This window comes from Maniola hyperantus, chromosome 12 (assembly GCF_902806685.2).
Source record: "Maniola hyperantus chromosome 12, iAphHyp1.2, whole genome shotgun sequence".
NCBI classification, from domain to species: domain Eukaryota; kingdom Metazoa; phylum Arthropoda; class Insecta; order Lepidoptera; family Nymphalidae; genus Maniola; species Maniola hyperantus.
In genome coordinates, this window is record NC_048547.1 from 13,680,912 (window position 1) to 13,696,023 (window position 15,112).

Consider the following 15,112-nt stretch of genomic DNA (forward strand, 5'->3'; position numbering starts at 1 on the left):
GGATAAAACAGCACCTGTTCAAACTAAATAATTATCTCCTTGCCTATCATAATCATAAATTCAAAAATTGGTTCAACAGCAATTTGTCCTTGCAAATGACGTAACTGACAGATAGACAAAAACATTAAGGTGTTCCTTAACTAAGGTGCTTTGTGTGCTATCTGTTGATAGCATACAAAAATTCAACAGATATGAAGCACTGAGGCAGAATTGGATGGGACACCGCTGCTCGTTTTCTTGGTTTATAAACATTTATGAACGCATTATCCCGATATACATTTTTTACTATAACGCTGATAACGCAATCCGAGGATGCACGTACTATTTTATTTACAAAACCTTTTTATTCTACGCTCCCTATTTCCAAGAAAGCAATAAAAGGACCAAATGACACTTCCATTTTTTTACACATACACTTGTTATCTCTTCCAGTCGAGTCCCGGCCGTATTTCGGGATGCACACGTGACGCGCTTGCTAAGCTTTCTGCTCGCCTAGTACTTTTTGTGACGAACAATAGATTTTTTTTTTGGTGCAGTGTACTGTTTTTTTTAATACATTCCAATAACACAAGGCGGTGGTAGGTTTTTAGAAATATTTTATCAAAACTAAAGAGCTTATTTTTCTATATCTAAATAGGAGGATACCTTCTTTAAAACTACTTTCTATTTTGAAGGAAGCAATGAGTCCCTGTTTTGTTGTGACTTGTGGTACTTGTTAAATGTTATCCCAGTTGAGTCCCGTCCGCATTTCGAGTTACACGTCACGCGTAATACGCTTCCCTTAGATTTTTGCTCGCCTAGTACTTTTTGTTTACATTTTGCGACGAAACAGTGGTACTTTGAGTGTATTTTTTTAAAAAAGTGTGTTTATGTTGTGAGTTTTAAAAATTTTGTAAAGAAAAGAATACTTACCTCATAGTACGCGAAGGTTGAGATGGCAACCGGGGTATGAGGCGCGGAGACGCTCCGCACACCCGCACGACACATGCGCTCACCCGCACCGGGCTAGTGCGGGGGCTGTGTGGATGTGCGGGGTGTTCCCTCCTCGATTGCCATCTTGACCTGTCGCGGACTATACCTACAAAATTTGTAGATTTAGATGTCAAGAATTAACAAGTAGGTAGTTTGAATTATTATAAAAACCTTGTGCGTTGTAAAGTAGACATACTGAACATAAATGTTTCGGAAAATAATAGATTATAAAACGTATTAAAATTTAATAAAATCAAGGAAACATTCATTATTATTCCTACGCAATAATAAATAACGTAATAAAATATTACATAAATAGCATAATATTCAGCCATTGCCCATAAATATAATAAATATAGACATGCGACGTCCTTTTCACTTGCTAGAGTGGAGTCACACAAAATATTCACTTGATTGGCAGGATGTTCGAGTTAATTCATAGATTAATGCGCCCGCAGAAGTATTATTAATGTCAGGGTTGTCAATATAATAATACATTAATTTAAACGATTGTCAGACACTGTCACTTATTGATTTATTATTATTTATTAGTAAGAGATTAATGTTTGATAATACTTACTGTGAATTTAATTAACAATTATTATATATTGAAAACGTTACAAAAATAATCAGAAAATACAAATAAACAAAACACTTACCAAAAGGCCTTTTTAATAGACATATAAAAAACCTTAAGAGTTGTTCGTAAGTAGTTTCCTAGACATAAAATACCTTAACGTGAAGTTCAAAAGTAGATCAAAAAAAATCTTCCATACAGGTTATAAGCAAAGGCGTTTATACTGGCACACGTCAAAAAACTAGGACGAACAAAAAATCCCCAAAGGAATTTCGAGGAGTGCATTTAAACTCTGGCAGAGATAAAACGTTACGCTCTAGTCCCTTTCAATGCGAACACACTGCAAAGATGCAGCTAGGGTTGCCACACTCACTTTTTTGAACAAGATATTTATTTATTTATTTATTTATACTTTATTGCTCACAACACAAGTAAACATATTAAAAACATACAAGGATCTTAATCTAATAAGGAGCAAAGGCGTAAAAGTAAAAGGTGTAGGTAAAGGTTTTTAACAGAGAACTACTTATTATTAAGTTACCTATATTAAATACTACCTTCTGCTCTCTAAAATAGAAGAATATTGGCAACGGTTTCTCTTAAATCACAATTACTTTTCTTCCACTAAGTTTCGTGATTGAAAAATCACGCTAATCGCCCATCCATACAAACTGACTCAAAATGTTATAAGGCTTTGACATACCTGTAAATTCTACATGGTTTATTGAACTGAAACAACATTAAGGTCCTTTTTCAAAATAATTAGAGGTAAGGCTCTAATTTTTTAATCATATATTAATTCGCTCTAGAGTTTCACGTATGGCACCTAAAAAACTATTTTATATATAAAACTTTATTAAAATCTAATCAGTACTTTTTGGAGAGTGTTAAATAAGGAAAAAAATCATAAATAAATTTTTGAATCAATACGCCACGAACTCTACAAAAAAGTAAAAATTGGCAAATGGCAACCCTAGAAGCAGCCTGTAACTACGGGCTATGCTTTCGTATTCCTTTAGAATGTGAAAAATCCACACCCAGTAGTGCTATCCTTTTCAAAACGCCTTTCAGTCGTTTGTAAAACAATGTTGTCTATTTATTTCAGTGAATACACCTTTTCAATTCTTCATGAGCACGAAGTTTCGCGTTTTGTAGAATATGTTTGTACAAGACAAATTATAGTAAACTAGATGATGCCTGCGACTTCGTCCGCGTGGATTTATGTTTTTAAAAATCCTGTGGAAACTCTTCAATTTTCCGGGATAAAAAGTAGCCTATGTCCCCGGGATGCAAGCTATCTCTGTACCAAATTTCGTCAAAATCGGTTGAACGGTTGAGCCGTGAAAAGGTAGCCAGATAGACAGACGGACAGACACACTTTCGCATTTATTATATTAGTATGGATTAGTATGGACTAGGTAAATTGTTTGGATATGTTTTCTAGTCTATGTTTGTGTTTTTTATTTGCTTTTATTTTCGTTCATCTGTCCTCTCGTAAATCCTAAACCAATCATTCGATTTTGATAAAATATGTGATGATAACGTCATGACGTCATCATCATCAACCAATCGCTGGCACACTACTGAGCACGAATCTCCTTTAAAACTGAGAAGGGGTTGTCCTTATTGCACCACGCTGGCCCAGTGCGGATTGGCAGACTTCACTCACCTTTGAGAACATTACGGAAAACTCCCAAGCCTGCAGGTTTCCTCACGATATTTTCCTTCACTGAAGGCAAAAAGTATAGAACGCGACAGTTCGAGATGCCAACGGGGAGGAAACGCTCCGCACACCAGCGCAGCCGCCGCACTAACACGGTGCGGGAGAGCGCGGGTTAACGTGCGGGTGTGCGGGGCGTCCCCTCGCCTTAAATCCCGATTCCCATCTTGAAATATCGCGGACTATAGTTTCAAACCCATCTGGTATCCTTTTTCACAGGAACTAATATTCTAATATTTTGATAACTAATATTTTAACTAATATTTTAGTATAGTAAAAATCAACAAAGCTCTTTCTCAAGCTGCTCTGTGGGAAAATAAAACACATTAACTCCAATATGAGACATGCATGGAAGGGTCGTTAAGCCAATTAATATTTCGTTGGCGGCCACTTGAACCGAACAGCTGGTAAAAAGTTAAACGATATACCATTCTTATATTTATACTATCCTAGTACCTACCTACTTATAATATTAGTCCCGCAAATTACTAATGCGCATGGCCGCCATTTTACTGACGTCAGCAATAGACTGAAGTTTTGAGCTACTGGTATATTTTTGTTTCGGCTGACGTCAAAATTACGTCATTTCGATGATAATGAGACATGGTTCTAGCGCAATAACAATTTGCGGGACTTATAAAACGTTTTATCTTATGGGAAGATTCTGATGAGATGGCCGGGGCTTACAACAATTTCTAGAATTTTAAAACTTAGTGGGAGAACTTTGTGCTCAATACAATAGTGAGCCGACGATGGGTTGATGATGATGATGCTACCCCATCCAGGTTAGTTACATGGTACTACATGGTAACTTAGTTACCATTAGCAGCCCTTTTCTCCTCCTTGCTCTTTAATAAATAAAAAAGCTGTGGTAGCCTAGTGGTTAGGACGTCCGCCTTCCAATCGGAGGTCGGGGGTTCGATCTCGGGCACGCACCTCTAACTTTTCGGAGTTATGTGCGTTTTTAAGTAATTAAAATATCACTTGCTTTAACGGTGAAGGAAAACATCGTGAGGAAACCTGCATGCCTGAGAGTTCTCCATAATGTTCTCAAAGGTGTGTGAAGTCTGCCAATCCGCACTTGGCCAGCGTAGTAGACTATGGCCAAAACCCTTCTCCCTCTGAGAGGAGAACTGTGCTCTGTAGTGAGCCGATGATGGCTTGATCATGATGATGATGATGATGACTCTTTAATAACTTTGATGATAATCATTTTTCAATGTTTATCGATAAAAAGCTGCAATCTCTATACATATAGGCTCCCGAGACGCTCAAGCGGCTTGACGTCAAGCACAGATTTTTGCTTCAGCCAAGCACCGACTGCAATGTTAGGCTTGATGCTTGAGTTTACTCATTTACGTGCTTGTCGGTGATTGATGCAATTATTATATTTTACATTTTACATTTTACGACAGTGTTCGAGATAAGATATGGATAAGATAAGATATTAATCTTAATATGGGGTAAAGCGGCAGATATGGGAAGAATTTTTGTATTACAAAAAAGAACCACGCGATTCCCTTCGAGAGAAATTTAAGAAAATAGGTGTACAAATAGCCTCACAATTTATTTACAATAACATATTTTTTGTAAGACAAAATTATACATGGCATAATATTGTATATCAAATCTTTGAAAAGAGCAACCGACGAGTTTCTTGCTGGTTCTTCGCGGTAGGAAAGGCATCCGAACCAGTGGTAAATACATCTGACGATTCAAAAATACTTGTAAAAGTTTAATTAAATAAATAAATAAATATTTATTATTAACAAAACTACGTGCTTGACGTCAAGCCGCTTGACCGTCTCGGAAGCCCTTTACATTTTCATGTAAATATAAAAATAACAACGTAAAACAAAGCACTTATCAATTGTATCAATATCAATCAACGCTTGAGCGAATGCGCCTATGTTTTGTCAGACAACAGTTACGCTAACCAAGCCTAATGCCACCTAATGGGGAGACAAACTGCTTTCTTCCGTCCGTCAGATTGAATTGACTATAAACTGAATTGATTCTAGCTATCTGTCGACTTTTATTAACCCCTTATGAAGGGGGCAACAACTGAGTGTAAATGTGAAAAATTACGTAGTATCTATTATGTTATTTTCATGAATAATTTTCTATCTTCTTTTTGTACTTATTCTACTCCCTTTACAAACTCTCGCACTGCCATGGGTCACTGGTAGAGATGTCTCATAGAGATAAGTGCTTCCCTGTCCACTATTACTCTCTTTTTCTCTTAATTGTAAATGTTTTTGATACAGAAAAATTGCTCCTTTTCGCGGCGAAATTTGTAATGCAAAATTTAAATACATTTTTGTTGCACGTGTCGATCGAATACAATTTTTGTAAAATTTTTGCATACAACGTAGCGAAACCAATAATTAATCTATGATTTTCTGGTTGTTTATTACAGACACTTTTCCGAGTCAGGAAAGGAAATCTCCTTACCTCCTGCTAGTGACTTAAATATTTGTGTTTGTCACATAAATAACATAGATTCATGGTCGTCAAGTAGATAAGTCTAGTTTGGTTAGCACAACGATCGGCAGAGGTCGTCGCCTCCTTTGATAACAATGATAACAGATCGTATCCTGCCATCCAATTGATGGTGCATGCGAAATTGATACATCTAAGTAGGTCTGTAGATACTTATATCAAAACGACTTTCGCCTGCGAGTTTCGGAAGTTTAATGTATTTTTTTTTATCCAACGTGTGGTCTAATGCATACCTATCTAATAATCTACAAAGTGACATTTAACCGAGCCGCAGCGTCCTATTGATAACAACTTAAACTCAGCTTTATTTTCTTTATCATACGGTTGAAATTAGTATACAGTATAATGAAAACAAAACACGCCGAACACGAAGGGTGCGCCGCCGGAGCTATGCCTTTGTAAATAAAGTTTAATTTGACAACTAGGATATTAATATTTTTTTCTATACATGAAAAAATTTCGCGCTCGCTGCGCTCATTAATAGAAGAGCTGTGGAAAGATAATACTGTGGCATTTTATTTTTCAAACTAAGTAGATATGTTGAAGTATATAATGGTTTGAAAACGATGATTTTGGTACTTTGAGCTGTAAAATCTTATCTCAGTCAAAGTTTAACCGCAGGCAGTTAAAATGACAATAAACTGACTGTATAGACCACAATAGACATCTGCGGAACCGTTATCAGTGGGAAACGCGATAACTTTCCCACTTACATCATAAAACTTTATCAGTTATTGCAAATTTATAGACTAGTCGATTTTTAAAACTTTGCTTTGTATGAAACTAGCTTGTGCTCGCGACTTCATCCGCGTAGACTACATAAATTTCTACCCCCTATTTTACTCCCTTAGGGGTTGAATTTTCGAAAATTCCTTCTTAGCGGATGCGTACGTCATAATAGCTATATGCATGCCAAATTTCAGCCCAATCCGTCCAGTAGTTTCTGTCCAGTAATTAGACTAAATTGAACTCAATAAGAATGCAACAACCACATAATAACACTTTTAGATATTTTTTATGCAATTATTTTACGGAGCCGTTCATACTTTGACAGCTACCGCCACCGATTCTATCCTCATCCGCGTCCGGGTAAGGACATAGGCTACTTTATCCCGGAAAATCAAAAAGTTCCCACAGGATATTTAGAAACCTAAATCCACAACAACACACAATTATTTTGCATACATTTTTTTAAGTTTTAGTTTCTGTAATAGTTATGTAATATTTTTTGTGTGCAATAAAGTATTTCTATCTATTTATATATCTATCTATCCACGTGGACGAAGTCACGGGCATCGTCTAATAAAATAATACAATGGAACTTATAACGCACATAACTGTGGCATATTATGCAAGCTAAGCTATCTCCCGTCGACAATTAACGTCCTCTCGTCCCCCTTCTCGGGTTAGTTGACCTCTCCACGGTTACCGAGGCCCGAGGGGACGAGCCCATAACCACTATAACCACAGATAATTTGTCAATATTACTGATATGACCTTCGTACCTACTTCCTGAACTGATAACCCTTCAAAATACATATGGTGTGTGGAAGTCTTTACAAGATAGGTACCTATGTCCAGCTGTGGACGTCTATCGGTTGATACGTCGACTAAATACGTTAGTAAAACCGGATTTTTCTATATTATGTATTATTAAAAAACTTAACTGATGTATTATTTTCTATTAAAAAAAATCAAAAAAATTGGAGTGTAGGCAAATAAAACTGTTTTTTAACCGACTTCAAAAAAAGGAGGAGGTTCTCAATTCGTCGGAATCTTTTTTTTTTTTTTTAAATTAGCTTCAGTGAAAAAACTTTACACATGCGGTAGAACATAAAAACATAAAATATGATAAGCAAAAAGAGATAAAACTTTTCGGGATGGATGAAAAACAAACTGAGTGAAAATGGTGGTTCAATGGCCAAGTCCGGAGACGTTATGGTGCGCGGTGCTGCTGGTGGTGGTGGTGAACGAGGTGGTGGCGCTGAGCGGACCCAACGTGTGCATGGTGCAGCAGAAGTAAGTCACTTATTTTCTAAACTAGCTTATGCCCCGCGACTTCATCTGCGTGGACTCAACCAATTTCAAACCCCTACTTTGCCCCCTTAGGGGTTGAATTTTCAAAGATCCTTTCTTAGCGAATGCCTACGTCATAATAGCTATCTGCATGCCAAATTTCAGCCCGACCCGTCCAGTAGTTTGAGCTGTGCGTTGATAGATCAGTCAGTCAGTCAGTTTTACCTTTTATATTATTGACTAGCTTATGCTCGCGACTTCGTCCGCGTGGACTACAAAATTTCAAAACCCTATTTCCCCCCCTTAGGAGTTGAATTTTCAAAAATCCTTTCTTAGCGGATGCCTACGTCATAATAGCTATCTGCATGCCAAATTTCAGCCCGATCCGTCCAGTAGTTTGAGCTGTGCGTCGATAGATCTGTCAGTCAGTTAGTCAGCTTTTCCTTTTATACATAACAGCTTCATTTGAAATTGATCAATAGAAAAACGAGCTCTTTAACAGAAATATGAGGGCAATAAATTACTATTCTACTAGATGATGCCCGCGACTTCGTTCGTGTGGATTTAGGTTTTTAAAATCCCATGGGAACTCTTAGATTTTCCAGGATAAAAAGTAGCCTATGTCCTTCCCCGGGATGCAAACTATCTCTGTACCTACCTCTGTCTCGTCAAAATCGGTTGAACGGATGGGCCGTGAAAAGCTAGACAGACTAGTATGGACTAGTTTGGATTAGTATTTTATTTGTAAAAGGGTACATTAATTCTTAAAGAGAATATTTCCTCAACAGATACAACATAACGAAACGTGTGAAGTACCGCGCCCCGATGTCCGTCAGAACGTACGAGTGGTGCTTTGCCATGCCCCCGAGGTGCTCCCGGTGGGACACTGAGATGAGGGACCTCACTAGACTAGAGGTATCATGATGTTTCATACATACACGTTTCTAGTTCGTTTCGTTACTCATTCAGTAACATTTAAAAAATTTCTATAATTAATTTTGTATCGTAGAACTTGGCTCCCTTTTTTACATTTATGCTGTCGCAATATCTTTGTTTATTTTAAGTGAATCAAAATCAAATCCTAATAGGGAATTATTAAAGAGAATTATTTAAAAAAATGCTGATTTTTATTCATTTTTAAAATAATTTATTATTAACGTGACGCTGTTAAGCGATTAATGACGTCACATGGCGTAAACGACAAATATTTTTAATTCAATCAATTTGTTAATAAAATCACTTTATTTTAATGTTAATGATGCGACATCACTGTTCATGATAAAATAAATAATATTCATGATTTTTTAATTATTAGAAAGAAAGAAAGAAGAAATAAAAACGTTTATTTTTTAAGGCTGTACCACACATTACCAGCTAGACCTGGTTAGGTTATCCCGGCGCCTCTAATACTTGAGTAGTAAATTTCTAGTTATTTAATTTAAAAAAAAAATTAGTAGTTATTCTCTTTAATAATGAATTCTAGCCTAACTACGGCTATACAAAAAAATCACTTCACTTTATTACAATCCAAGTTGACCCTATTGTGTAGAGAATTTTAAAGCTTTGGTCTGAGTCTTGGTAAAGATTATTTAAAATATGCAGAAATAATGTAAAACGTATTTTGTGAGAATAATATTCATGTAATCTGGCTTCTTATTTACGAAACTTTGTAATTTTTGTCTATTTTGCCGATGATTTCAGACTGAGGAGCGCACAGCAGAAGTGGCAGTCTGTTGTCCTGGATACAAAATGAAGGATGTCTCCTGCGTGCCAATTTGTCCCAGCGGGAAAATGGGTCATGGATGCAATGAAGGTAATTTGTCACATTATCGTATTAGCATTCAATCTGTAATAAATCGACCCATTCTACTTCTCATTCTCTACAGGATATATTTTAGAGAGTGAGCCCAAGAATTTTTGACCTCCTTCACTTTTCTATTACCGAACAGCAATGCATCGTCAAGGTCTGGACCCGTACGTGCTTAGTCGGAATCCTACGGGCACGTTTGACGACCTCCCTGGCGCAGTGGTGAGCGCTGTGGTCTTAATAGTGGGAGGTCCCGGGTTCGATTCCTGGAAGGGGTTTGGAATTTTATAATTTCTAAATTTCTGGTCTTGTCTGGTGGGAGGCTTCGGCCGTGGCTAGTCACCACCCTACCGGCAAAGCCGTGCCGCCAAGCGATTTAGCGTTCCGGTACGATGCCGTGTATTTTTTATTTTTTTTTTGCAATCAACCAAACCATAGGAAACCAAAGGGGTATGGGTTTAATAAAAACTGCCATACCCCTTCCAGGTTAGCCCGCTATCATCTTAGACTGCATCATCACTTACCACCAGGTGAGATTGCAGTCAAGGGCTAACTTGTATCTGAATAAATAAATAAAAAAAAAACGTACGAAGCGATTTGCCTCCCAAATAGAAGACCGGCGTCTTGACCATTAGACTATCACCACTCTGTTTCATTCTTTTTTTTAAAGAATATTAACCATGCTAATCAGTACTAATATTCTTGTGCTAGGAATAGGTATGACAATAATGCAACGGGTGGGGTTTGAACCGTCGACCTTTCGGAATTCAGTCCGCTTCTCAACCGTTGAGCTATCGAGGCTCATTATAAGTAGTGATGATCCTTATACTTACTTCTATTTTCTATTTTCAGATTGTCCCCCAGACAAGTGGGGTCCAAATTGCGTGAACGATTGCCCCGAGTGCCTGAACGGCTTCTGTGTGCCTTCCACCGGGGAGTGCGACTGTGAAGAAGGATGGCAAGGTGAGAGGTGGGTTACCCCTCTTTTATTTACCAACCAGCTGACTGACTAGCTTCACTCAGTTATATTTTTTGAAAATTCTTTTAGATTTTTTTTTCTATGCTAGTAGTTGGTAGAAACATAAAAAAGACCAACCTACCAAGTGATTTAAACAGTACGTTGATAAGGATGATACATATAGATGACTCTTATCTATTACTTACAATCGAATCTACGTTTCATTACATTTCAATTTCACCTTTGCGAAGTCAAACAACTGTCTACGTTTCTAAATGAATCTTTAAAATATTTTAAGTGTTGTTTGCATCTACTAAATACGGAATTTTGCCAATTAACTTAACTTGTACGATGATAATACTTCATAAAGTCTTTTATTAGAAGTACTGGAAAGTAATAAGGACTACAAAACTTATTTCATTAATAAATCGTGAAGCAACAAACAAAATCTATTGTTGAATGTTGATAGAGAGATTAAACAAATTTGACATATAGTTTATTACCTACTTACTGTAATAGTTTAATGTGCTTTTTCAGTTGTCAAATCAGCATGTCAACAGTACAAGCCGCACCCGCTTTGATGGAAGAATTACTAACTACCACCAAATCAACAATCAAAACTTTTCCCACCACTAAATCAACTGTCCCAACGACTAGAATTACAGAACTTTCCACCCCTAGAGTCACTATTACTGACACTTCAACTACACTAAGTCCTTCAACCACGATGATGACAGTAACATCAACTAAAGTGACATTTACATCAACTGGTAAGACTGAAACTATGACTACTCCGTTGATCAAATCGACTCAACCAACCCAATCTACCTCGTTTTTTATATATGACAATGTAACCAGTACACCTTTCACAACTGAATTTTTTCAAACAAAAACCACTAACGTAGTACCTAAAGTGACGGTTAATAACTTCATCTACAATAGGACAGAAACTCCCGAAGAAGGTACGTCAAATACATTAAGTAACTTCTCAAATGAGCATGAAACATCTACTATGTTGAATCCAATATCTTTTAAATCTTCCATGGCTCCATTGACCTCACCCTCAACTACCACTTCTGATAATCCAACTACTTCTACAACTACTACTACTCCATCAATTACTTCTACAACTACATCAACTTCTCCCACACCCACTTCAAGAACAACAGTGACAACTTCTAGTACCACAACTTCAAAAGTACTTACTACTATCATGGAAGATTCAACGAAGGTCGAAACTACGAAAAAAACAGAAACAACAACCAAGAATCATTTCACGACACTCAAGTTTAAACCTAAAGAGATATGGATTAAACCGACTCAAAAGGGTGTGCCAATTTACATAGAAACTATAGTCAAAAATCACGAAACACATGCGAAATTTAAAAGTGCTACTCATAAAAATGAACCAACATTGGAAAACACAACGCCGAAGACTATTATAGTGTCGATTATACCAACTTCAGTATCCCACGCCACTTTCAAGAAGATATCTTTGACCACAGCATCATATTTGTCTCATAAATTTAATCATACAATGAAATATAATAAAACAGACCAGAGTTTCACGAAATCTATGACTTCCCAAGTATCTACAGCTCTACCGTTTACTATAAAATTATTGTCCACTGCCAGTACAAAAAATAGCTTTTCAAATGCTTCGACTCGCTTTCCAAAGAGCAATGCAACTTTAAAAGTCACACCATCGATTAAGAATGTTTCCTTGAACACAACTAAGTTTACATCTGAAAAGCACAGCACAACTATGGCAACTTTAAATTTATCTATGGCAACATTGAACTCAACTTTACAAACATTAAATACGACTATGGCCACAAGTACGACTAACAGCATGTCAAGCACGTTGAATGAAAACGAGAAACTGAATTCTTCTACTTTCCTAACAATCAAGCCTCCAACTAACAAATATGTACGTAAAAGTTCAAACGAATTAACAACAGCATCTGTTATTGATAAAAAAGTACTCGTTAAAGATGAAGCGATGAGTACAACTGATAAAAGATTATATACTAATATTAATGGGCCGTCAAAAGTAGACGTTAATCGGACCACAACTGTTAAAAAAGGTATTGATTCTAATGGATCTGTTAAAATAGAAGCTACTAAAATGAAAGGAAATATTAAATACACAACAACTAACAGTACAAAAAAGTATACCAATAAATGGAATATAACAAAAGCTACTACCAATAACCCAGTAACAACCCAGGAACCGATTGAAGATGAAACGTTTCATATTTTGACAGAACCTGAGCATATCACCGCAGTGATGAATGAAAAAGAAAGAGACCATACGTCAGTAGATCTGATATCCGTGATAAGTATCGCTGGGGGTGTGATGATGGCAATCATCACAGTGGCTGTGGTCATAGTGATGATAGAAAGATGTAAGAGGCCTAGATATGAAGATGTCAGGAAAGTGAACGATATTCGGATGCAAGTTATGATTGATAATAAGGACCCACCGCCATATGTGAGAAGCATTTTCCACACTCCGTTGCCAGGTAATTCCATGGATTTCACGCTTTTTTACTTTTTTTTAAATTATTATTCAGATACAAGTTAGCCCTAGTCTAAGGTGGTAGCGGGCTAACCTGGAAGGAGTATGGCAGTTTATATTAAACCCATTACACCTTTGCTTTCTACACGGCATCGTACCGGAACGCTAAATCGCTTGGCGGCACGGCTGTGCCGGTAGGGTGGTAACTAGCCACGGCCGAGGCTTCCCACCAGATCAGACCAGAAATTTAGAAATTATAAAATTCCAAATCCCTGCCAGGAATCGAACCCGGGACCTCCCACTAATAAGGCCACAGCGCTTACCACTGTGCCAGGGAGGTCATCAAAAAATAATGAAAGTTCTTGTTATTATCGCATAAATTGCTTCCAAGTTCCAAAGTTTAGGCTAGGATTGCTAGGGGCAGGGGAAAAAATGCGATTCAATTTAGTACATAATTGTTGAATGATTTTTCTGTTATTATTTAGTTGTTTCGAAGATATTATATTGAAATGATAATGAAACATTTTGTGCTTGCCTGTGACTTTATAACAAAAATCGTAGGTAGGTATTCGTTCATTTAGTATAGGTATAAATAATATCGGTCTAAATGAACAAATACAATCTTTGATTCATATTGGTAGTCGAAGCACAAAAATGTTTTTTAAATAAATAAATAAAATGTTGGTCGAAATAAAATGTTTTTATTTCGACCAACAAGGGTCATATTGGTGTTAGTAATTACACGAATCTTAAACCTATTTGTTAGTAAAAAATTATTTGAAATACCAAAAACCGAACTTATAGCATTTGAACTTGGACTACTTGCACTACTGTGCGCCCATTATTATATTGATACAGTATTGTAATTTCGAACCTCAGTTCATCGGCCCATTAGCTCAGTTGGTTAGAGCGTCGTGCTAATAACGCGAAGGTCGCGGGTTCGATCCCCTCATGGGCCACGATTCTTTTTAATTTTTTAATTATTTATTTTTTGATTTTTAGAACCGCCACCCTCCAACAACTGTCACTATCAACCAATATCAACTTTGGATAGGAATTTGAAACAATTTATGAGACCTGTAGTTGTACAAGCTATATCGCCAATTATGTTGGAGAATTTCAGAGGTAAAATACATTTTATTATTTACAAAATCACTTTGAAAGTTTATAGTACGTTCGTATACTAAAAATGATAATTTTGCAGGTATTTTAGAATGCCACTATGATCATTTGCCAAATCGAAATCATAGAATCAATCACGAATTCGGAACGATGCCAACTCGGTGTTCAGTGTCGCCATCTATGAAATGCGACGATGAATTGCTTAGACAACGACCGCTGTCAGTCGCGGACTACACTATCGAGTCATTAAAGTGCGAAGCGAAAATGGACATGATAGATAATACCACATCAGAACCGTTATATGCAGAAATCCCATGTTGGAGACCACCTTCCGAGCATGCAATCGAGGTCATGAACCTGAACGGAGAAGCTATTACGGAATTATGACAAGTTTCAGATCCAAACCATCACATATTCAACATGAACCACTAAGTTCTTTAAGCTACCGCTAGATGGCACCTACAGTTTTAAATATTAAAATAGTCTTGATTTTATAGTACAATTTGAACTTTATATTAGGTTACATAAATTAAATAAAAGTTTACCAAAGACTCAAGTTAAGAATTAAGTTTTGGAAATACTTGTATTTGTCCAGTGTAGTAAGTTAAGTTATTGGAATTAAATGAATCTAAATAATTATAATAATTTAATTGTTTTATATTTCATGCATAAATCTTTTACAAGAAGTTAGGTAGCCTACATAAGTATCTAATATCTATCTACATAGAGAAATATTATAAAAATATTTAATATTATTTTGCATTTCCTCTATTTATTCTAAAATATTCACCGAAACTTAACTCCTCACGCGCCATTTTAACTTTTTGTGTCAAATTTCATGTCAAAAGTACGATTTTAGTCTTTACCAGCAGGGCGATTGTCTAAAACCTGCATCAATCATTATTACAATCTCAATT

General features: G+C 36.5%; 1 protein-coding gene and 1 non-coding gene across 7 annotated transcripts; both read left to right on the top strand.

Annotated features, from left to right (window-relative positions):
* Positions 1-439: 439 nt before the first annotated feature.
* On the top strand, positions 440-14,823 carry LOC117987269 (uncharacterized). 6 transcript variants are annotated; one of them, XM_069502317.1, is made up of 9 exons: positions 440-578; positions 7,571-7,790; positions 8,576-8,702; positions 9,489-9,600; positions 10,447-10,564; positions 11,090-11,514; positions 12,820-13,077; positions 14,076-14,198; positions 14,278-14,823. In XM_069502317.1, the coding sequence occupies exons 2-9, from the start codon at positions 7,678-7,680 to the stop codon at positions 14,580-14,582; spliced, it is 1,581 nt and encodes a 526-aa protein (XP_069358418.1). In that variant the 5' UTR covers positions 440-578; positions 7,571-7,677; the 3' UTR covers positions 14,583-14,823. The 6 variants fall into 6 exon arrangements, with proteins under 6 accessions (XP_069358418.1, XP_069358414.1, XP_069358415.1 ...); XM_069502313.1 differs by having other exon boundaries at positions 11,090-13,077; XM_069502314.1 differs by lacking the exon at positions 440-578 and adding an exon at positions 728-874 and having other exon boundaries at positions 11,090-13,077.
* TRNAI-AAU (transfer RNA isoleucine (anticodon AAU)) lies at positions 13,959-14,032 on the top strand. The gene has a single exon. It is a non-coding gene; the product is annotated as a tRNA-Ile (tRNA).
* Positions 14,824-15,112: the final 289 nt, after the last annotated feature.

Bases quoted from the DNA above. Each gene is read 5' to 3' on its own strand.
- LOC117987269 (XM_069502313.1), top strand. From the start codon at position 7,678: ATGGTGGTTCAATGGCCAAGTCCGGAGACGTTATGGTGCGCGGTGCTG. The intron at 10,565-11,089 runs GTGGGTTACCCC...GTGCTTTTTCAG, and splicing joins GAAGGATGGCAAGGTGAGAG to TTGTCAAATCAGCATGTCAA. The intron at 14,199-14,277 runs GTAAAATACATT...ATAATTTTGCAG, and splicing joins TATGTTGGAGAATTTCAGAG to GTATTTTAGAATGCCACTAT.